At 39.4% G+C, this 8,527-nt stretch overlaps 2 protein-coding genes across 4 annotated transcripts in view; both read right to left on the minus strand.

Annotated features, from left to right (window-relative positions):
• LOC109833670 overlaps positions 1-5,343 on the minus strand; it is a 16,244-nt gene extending 10,901 nt beyond the window's left edge. The window contains exons 1-3 of one of the 3 annotated variants that reach the window (XM_020401422.1): positions 5,197-5,343; positions 4,945-5,014; positions 282-349 (exon numbers count right to left, since the gene is read on the minus strand). Coding sequence is in view for 2 of the 3 variants with exons in the window: in XM_020401420.1 (XP_020257009.1) it covers positions 282-349; positions 4,945-5,014; positions 5,134-5,184 (189 nt within the window). In the remaining variant the exon portion in view is untranslated. Of the gene's footprint in view, positions 1-281; positions 350-4,944; positions 5,015-5,133 lie in introns of all 3 variants that reach the window. The other 2 variants (XM_020401421.1, XM_020401420.1) reach the window with 2 other exon arrangements.
• The window catches only part of LOC109834896 (cysteine-rich repeat secretory protein 38-like), a 1,773-nt gene continuing 370 nt past the window's right edge, over positions 7,125-8,527 (minus strand). The window contains exon 2 of the mRNA XM_020402914.1: positions 7,125-7,747. Within this exon, the coding sequence (XP_020258503.1) occupies positions 7,197-7,747 (551 nt within the window). The 3' untranslated portion in view covers positions 7,125-7,196. The remainder of the gene's footprint in view (positions 7,748-8,527) is intronic.

The raw sequence follows: 8,527 nt of genomic DNA on the forward strand, positions 1-8,527 counted from the left end.
TAGTATCAGGGTTCAATGCACACCAGCGGTTGTGTTCATCTTTTACATCGAAATAATAATGACTTGAGAGATTATTATATATCAGAGTTTCTACAGCAAACTACAATACAACCAAATACTTGGCAAACAACCTAAATCTGAATATATAGCAACCTGAGGAATCAACAACAAAAGTAATTATTTGATAGCTGGGACAAACTAATAAATTTTTGCATGATATCATAGTGAAATATGATAAGATCCCTGTAATAATAATGTTGCAGGTAAGAATAAAAATTGACCTGTCTGAAATGCCATGCCCCTTTCAAGGAAAGAGTTAATATCCCAAGTATGATAAAATTTGTGCTACCTGTAGAGAAAAGCATGAAATCATATCATCATAGAACAACAAATACTAGAATGCTTACAAGTATTTCCAAGTAGTCCTTTGATCAACATAAGATTAGAGAACTAATTCAGGATGATTTTATTAATAAACATTTCTAGGGTGTAGGAGAGTGTTGTTTAATAATGCCTACAAGTAAAGGATGTGAGAAGATAGCGTGTGGGGCCACACCCATCCTACCCACGCGTTTTGCTAGCTGCAGACGCGTTTTGTTTCGGTAGGGTCCACCCACGTGAAGCAGAGTTTTCTTTTCCGCATGAGATTTCGGGCCGCATCCCTATAAATACCTAGTTCTAGGGTTTCTGTAGGCGGTGTGCAAGAGTAGAGGGGGTGCGGTGCAAGGAAAGCGTGGGAAAAAGCGGCGTACAAGGGAAATTCGTAGGGCAGAAAGTGGCGGCTGTCCTTTTGGGTTTTGGCGGCTTTCTTTGGGTGTTGACGGCTGTTCTTTTGTGAGAGATTTGAGAGTTAGTTTGAGGGTTTAATTTGTGTGATTGTAAACCTATTTGTCTCTAATAGTAGATCCCCCCTCATTGCCCCGTGGACGTAGTCAACTTGCCGAACTACGTTAAAATTGATTGTTCGTGTCATGATTTGTAATAGGGAGTTTAGGTTCCCTCGACAAGTCAATCCTAGAATTAATGAAAGGAAGAACTGATATCCCACTTTGTTGAGATATTTGCTTTCGGTTCTTATTTCCTTTGTGAAACAGTGATTTAGTTGAGATCTACTATATTGTCGAGCACTAGAAGTGCTATCGAAATTTTCGCTACACACAACAAGTGGTATCAGAGCTCGGGCTCGCTTGGACAATTTAAAGAAGTAGATCGCTTTGGAAGCTCGTCTAGGGTTTCAATTGGAGTTAAAGATGGGATCTTTTTGGTAAAGGCTCTATCTTTCTCAAGTTTGGATCTATTCTTCAGTTTGTTCCGTATTAGTTGTTGGTGTGTTGAGGAATATGGCCGGGAAAGAAGGTGTTGAGGGTGATGCTTCTGGTGTGAAAAACATTCAAAATTTGAATATCCACTCTACGAAAATAGATGTGGAGAAATTTAATGGCACAAATAACTTTGGACTTTGGCGATGCGAAGTTTTAGATGCGTTGAACGCGCAAAATTTGGATGATATTTTGGAATTAGATGGCAAGCCAGATGATATTGAAGAGAAGGTTTGGACGAAGATGAATCGGACGGCGTGTAGTGTTATTAGGTCTTGTTTAACACATGATTTGAAATATGATGTGATGAATGAGACTTCTGCAAAGAAGATTTGGGAGACCCTTAAGAGCAAGTATTTGACCAAGAGTGTGAAAAATCGCTTGTATTTGAAAAGGAGGCTTTATCGCTTCCAATTGAAGAAGGGAACCTCCATTAGTAATCATATGAACCACTACACGAAGCTTCTTGCGGATTTGACGAATTTGGATGTTATGATTGAAGATGGGAACAAGACATTGTTGTTGTTGAATTCCTTGCCGGATAAGGAATACGAGACCTTTGTTCTTACCCTAATTAATAGGAAGACGTTCCTTTCGTATAGTAAGGTCACCGCTGCACTTGTGAACTATCAGCTTCGAAAGAAGGATAAAGAGGCTTCAGTTGAGCTGATAGCGGAGGCATTGGTCGCAAGAGGGAAGAATCCAAACCAAAAAATTAGAAGTCATAATCTAGAGTAGGGCATCCTACAGTTAGAAAAGATCAGTGTGCTTGATACAAGAAGACTGATCATTGAAAGAAAGATTGTCCAAAGCTTGACGAATAGATGAAGAATAAGCAGAAGGAAAAAAAAGCAACCATCATCAGAAACAAACATCGTTATATCGGATGGTAATATTTCTGATACTTCTATTTATTTGCTTTCTATCAGTCCTACAGGTAGCTATTCGGAGGAATTCGAGTGAATGTTGGATAGTGGTACGACCTATCATGTGTGTCTTAGAAGAGAATGGTTCACCAGTTTTGAAAAACTGGATAGTGATGTGGTGTACATGAGAGACAACCGTGCATGTCAGATCTTTGGGATATGAAGAATTCGCATCAAGATGTTTGACGAGACTGTTAGAGAGTATATAATGTGAGATATGTTCCTTCATTGAGGAAGAACTTGATCTCAATTGGAGCTTTGGTTGGAGAGGGTCTGAAGTTTCGTGTTGAGGATATGGTTCTCGAGATCGTGGAAGACTCTTTGATTGTGATGAAGGGCGTCAGGAAGAATAACTTATACTATTTGATTAGAGATACAGTGACAGGCGGAGAGTTGACGACTTCTGTTGATTCGACTAAACTGCGACATTTGGGGCTTAGTCATTCCAGTATTGATTTGGAGATGGGTGCATCAACCTGCAGTTTGAAATCCAGTAAATATTTCGATGTGAGCAAGAAGACCAAGGTGAAGTTTGGCACCTCTATTCACCGCACGGAGAGTCTTTCAGATGGGGTTCACGTGGATATTTGGGGGCCTTCTAAGGAGGTATCATTGGGAGGAAATAGATGTTTGGTGTCCTTTATTAGTGGCTGTTCTAGGCGTGTTTGGATTGTAACCAAATCCTCTTTCGATAAAGTCCTAGTAGTCTCTAACAGATTGAAGAAGTGTGAGATTGACAGAAAGATGAAGGTATTCCGTTCTGATTTTGATGGAAGGTAGAAGAGGGACCTGTTTCTGTATTTGAGTCAAGCTCACGGTATTTTGAGACACTTCGGTGGAAAAGAAATGTTAGGACAATAAGATGAGATGGCAGATTTGGTGAGTTGTTTCTTGCTGGAGGAGGACCAGCGTTTGATGTTGAGCATTGATTCTGGTGTTGAGGCTTTGACATATTTGGATCATCTTGGTCATAGGTTTTCGACTGCTGCAATGGAAGTAAAACTCCATTGGATGTTTAATCTGGTAGTGTCACTTCGGTTGAGGCTTCGATGAGGGAGTTATTTGACTCTCAGCAGGTGGAGAGTTTTGGACAGACCTTAGATGTATCGCAACGATTGGAAAGTGATACTACTCCACGTTTGGTGGAGATTACTCCACATACTCCAGATCATTTTGTATTGTTTGAGATTCCAGCTGAGGTGACACAGTTTTGGGATCAATTGGATTTGAATGCAGATGATGAGTTATTTTTGGATTTGGGTGCAGCTGGTGGATATAATTTGGATACGGCCATTGGTTCACCTCAGATGGAGGTATTTGATATGTTTTAGTTTGGGAACTTTGGGAGAGCTATCAGTTACAGATCCGTTGGTGATGTTGGTGAAGAGTTACAAACTTTTCTATTTGATTGAGGTCTTTTGGAGGTCATTTGATAAACTACGTGAGGCTTGATTCCTTGGGCAAGAGGATACGTAGGCAGTCTTTATGATGCGACCGATTTAATGAGTTGATACCGAGTGTTCGCATTCTCGTTTGGGTCTCGACTTGTTGTGGATTGAGTCCGTTGTCGTGAATCGTTTCACTTCGTACTGGACGTAACAAGCGAGGGATTTGTTTTGGTTGGTGTCGGCTCGGTTTTGGGAAAACTTCGCCGATATGGAGAATTATGAGAAGATAGCGTGTGGGGGCCACACCCATCCCACCCACGCGTTTTGCTAGCTACAGACGCGTTTTGTTTTGGTGGGGGCCACCCACGTGTTTTGCTAGCTGCAGACGCGTTTTGTTTTGGTGGGGGCCACCCACGTGAAGCAGAGTTTTCTTTTTCGCGTGAGATTTCGGGTCGCATCCCTATAAATACCTAGTTCTAGGGTTTCTGCAAGTGGCGTGCAAGAGCAGAGGGGGTGCGGTGCAAGGAAGGCGTGGGAAAAAACGACGTATAAGTGAAATTCGCAGGGGCAGAAAGTGGCGGCTGTCATTTTGGGTGTTGGCGGCCTTCTTTAGGTGTTGACAGCTGTCCTTTTGTAAGAGATTTGAGAGTTAGTTTGAGGGTTTAATTTGTGTGATTGTAAATTTATTTGTATTCTCATTCTCTAATAGTAGACGTAGGCAATTTGCCTTGTGGACGTAGGCAATTTGCTGAATCATGTTAAAATTGATTGTTCGTGTCGTGATTTGTAATAGAGAGTTTAGGTTCCCTCGACAGGTCATCACTGATGAGAGGAAGAGCTAATATCCCACTTTGTTGAGATATTTTGCTTTCGATTCTTGTTTCATTTGTGAAACAGGAATTTAGTTGAGATCTACTCTCTTGTCGAGCATCAGAAGTGCTGCCGAAATTTTCGTTGCGCACAACAAAGGATTCTCCAAGTCACTCCAATTGATTGGAGAACAGTACGGGAGGCGTTTTTACATATATATTTTTGCTTAGATGGTTGATTCTCAGTTGCAAACGCATAAATTACAAGCAACCCAATCATTAGTCACTGCATAGTCAATGCAGAAAAACTAAAACAAATCTTGCTCAATTCAGGCATTTAGACCCGCATCCAGTGCCCCCCAACCAATTAGCTACTTCTAGCAAAGTATGATGCTTTTTACAAAGAAATCACACAAAAAACGCGAGATAAGCACCAAAACTCTAAGCATTTAAATCAGGAGAAAAACTTGAAATTAGCTGTGAAGGGCAAATAAGCCATCACCTGCGAAATCAGTAACTTTGTCGATCTTAAGCGTCGCTGTGATGATGAAGAACAAGAACTGATACCCAACCTGCCCAAATAAACAACAACAACAACAACACAAAAAGAAGAACAACAAAGATTAACTAAAGTTGTGTACAGTAAAAAAACGCGCGCGCGCGCGAGAGAGAGAGAGAGAGAGAGAGATACGGTGACAAGAGCCGTGAGGGCCAAGAAATGGGAGTCGAGGACTGTGCCCATTCTCTTCGTTTCCTTTGAGAATTCTTGGGCGCAAAGAAGCGATGCCGGCGAATTTTGTTTCGAGATCTGGTTCTGGTATTGGTTTTGGTGCGATTTTGTACACGGTTGCTGTTGGGACAACGGTGCGCTCAAATTCCAAATATAATTGTGGTCACAAAATTAGATTCTTTTCTTCGGCGAAGAAGATAAAAGCATCAGGCCACGTCTAACTCGGGTCAATTCAAAGGTAGGTCCATATCCATTTGGGAAGCGGAGGCAGAATTGAGTAAATCCATTGTGACCCGACCCAATTTGCAATTGGGCCGAGATAAACTAGTTTCCCCCGGATCTGGGATAAATTTTAAGATGTTGTCATGAGCTGACTTGGATACAGGAACAAAGCTCCGAGTCATTCGCAAAGAGGAATGTGGGATACTTTGATGATTTTAATTGGGCTAAATGGCACTTAAATACCATATAGTTTCACTACTTTTACACTTAAATACCCTAAGGGGCTGTTTGGTTGTTGTTGGTAAAGTTGTGTATTTATGACGCAACTTGGAAAGTTGTTGTCCACCTCATCAATTTTACTTTTATACTTTTCTTTGTTTGTTTTTGATTCCATTGGAATCATAAATTGCTTGTTTGGTTTTGCAAATGTAACTTTAATTATTTGTTTAGAAAGTGTAAAAAGTGGTCCCTACTCAAATGATCATATTGGTTGGAATTATTTTTTATTATTTTTTTCTGACTTCAATGTCAGCTTTCTCCTAAAATCATGTCTTTTTTTATGAATTCACTTTACAAGCCACATCAGCATATGAAATCACTTTACACTATTTTCACAACTACAAACAAACAATTGAAAGTGATGAAAGCTGACATTGGGACCCACTTTTTTACACTTTCCATCCTTTTACATGGTAAAAACATACAACCATACTGCCCCTAAGTTGGTAAAAAGTAACACTTTAATAATCTTAAGCTGTAAAAATTAGTACATTTTATTAGTTTTCATAGGAATATTCTTTGAAAATTGTCTTGACAACTAACATAATGTATTAAAATACTACTTTCTTACAACTTATAGTGTTAAATTGCTATTTTCTTACAACTTGGAGCATTAAAGTGCTTTTTTTTGCAACTTAGAATATTCAAGTGTAAATGTGGTGAAATAATAGGATATTTAAATGTCAGCTTTTACAACTGAGGGTGGGGCTGTTTGGCTGTTGTTGGTAAAGTTGTGTATTTATGACACAACTTGGAAAGTTGTTGTCCACCTCATCAATTTCACTTTTATATTTTTCTTTGTTTGTTTTTTATTCCATTGGAATCATAAAACACTTGTTTGGTTTGCAAAATAAAACTTTAATTGTTTGTTTGGAAAGTGTAAAAAGTGGTCCCTACTCAAATGATCATATTGGTTGGAATTATTTTTTATTATTTTTTCCTAACTTCAATGTTAGCTTTCTCCTAAAATCATATCTTTTTTTCATGAAATCACTTTACAAGCCACATCAGCATATGAAATCACTTTACACTATTTTCACAACTACAAACAAACAATTGAAAGTGATGAAAGCTGACATTAGGATCCATTTTTTTACACTTTACATCCTTTTACATGGTAAAAACATACAACCAAACAGCCCCTAATTTTTTTTAACCCTTAGGTTACAAAGTGCTACTTTTTATAACTCAGGGTATTTATTTAAGTGTAATTAATGCGATAAAACAATAAGGTATGTAGGTGCTACTTACCCTTTTAATTGTTCTCTTTATCCTTTGTGATGATATTATCCCAATCTTTTTGGGCTAACGGCAAAATATGTCTGGATACTGTGGATCAGTACGTAGAGACAGTTACGTAGGGTATTCATGAATCTTTAGTCCGTCAGAATGACATTCATCGGATACAAAACAATTAAAAACACAGACATAAAATATTATTGTAATTAACTGATCACCTGTTGTTTCTACAGTCAACAACAGCTTTATTTATCGGCCTGTCCATCTGCATCCGAAATCATATTCTATACCCTAAAGAAAGGGTACAATTCGTATCTTACGTTACAAGTCCAGTTCTCAACTGACGCTCCTCTCGTCGCATTAGGCAGCGCGGCAATGAGAATCCCCAAGCAATCGTCGCAATCCTCACTCGAAAGATCTCTATTACACTGAGCCAATCCGTACAGCTTCTTCTCTGGCAACACAACCTCCATGACTTTCGAAGCAAAGAACAACGGTACACGAACCGTCTCCCTCAAAGAGCTCATCATCTCCACAACCTGCATGCTGAACTCTGATGGCAAGGTTTCATTCTGAATTATACTCCAAATCTTAAACTTTACTTCCTCGTCGATTTCGCCAAAGAAATCACTTTCTGAGTAACGAAGGAAGCATTTGCCGTGCCAGATGGTGGCGTTTTTCTTGAATGGACAGTAGTTTTGGACACGGGCGAGTGCTGTGGTGATGCACGTGCTGCACTCCGTGCTGTTCAAGTCGCCTCGACATTGAGCGAGAGCGTTTACTTTGTTGGTGCCGCTACCAACTGAGCTGAGTCCGAAGCCTGAGCACGGAGCGCCTACGATTAGTTGAGCTAGTGACTGATTCAGGTTTTTGCTGAAGGGACCGTTGGCGGTGTAATTTGTGGAGGTCGGTGAGCATAATATGTCCAAAGGTGGTAATGGTATGTCTTCGGCTGAGACGTCATGAAGATGAAGGAAGAGGGAGAGGAGGAGGATAAGGGGATTGCTTGAGAGGATGCATAATGTTGGACGAGGGGAATAATGTATAGAATTAGTTGTAGGTGAGTTGCTAGCTTTAGGGAATGATTGGTTCTCATTTATATGTTTTCGGATATAAAAGATACAGTAGATGGTTTGAATAGGTTGTATGTATGTTGAAACTTTCTTATAGAAATGACTCGTTCATCGTTGCTTGTAGCAGTGATATAATTATTTTCTATGGAACATGTTAGATTGATGATATATTTGAAGTAACATGAGCCTCTTGTATAATAAGCATTAAACCAATTCTAGATATGCAATTGCTTCAGAAATGGCTCAATATATCCAATTAATTCTTTAGTCTCTACCCCTTCAACTTAAGCAAAATATTTTGTGTAATCGATCAGTTGACATCAGTATCTAAAGAATACATGCTCCTTCCATTCAAAGGACTCCGAGGGTTGACTTTCTCGAGTCCATTCCTCAGAACCACCTGAAATTATTATTTTCTCCAATTGTACGCTTCAGCTTGCGAAGCTACTAATTAAATTATATAACTACATTTGTCTGCTTCAAATAATGGTTCATGATATACGTTAATTCTATAAATGAAATTTGGACCAAATCATATCTGA

This window comes from Asparagus officinalis, chromosome 3 (genome assembly GCF_001876935.1).
Source record: "Asparagus officinalis chromosome 3, Aspof.V1, whole genome shotgun sequence".
Taxonomy (NCBI): domain Eukaryota; kingdom Viridiplantae; phylum Streptophyta; class Magnoliopsida; order Asparagales; family Asparagaceae; genus Asparagus; species Asparagus officinalis.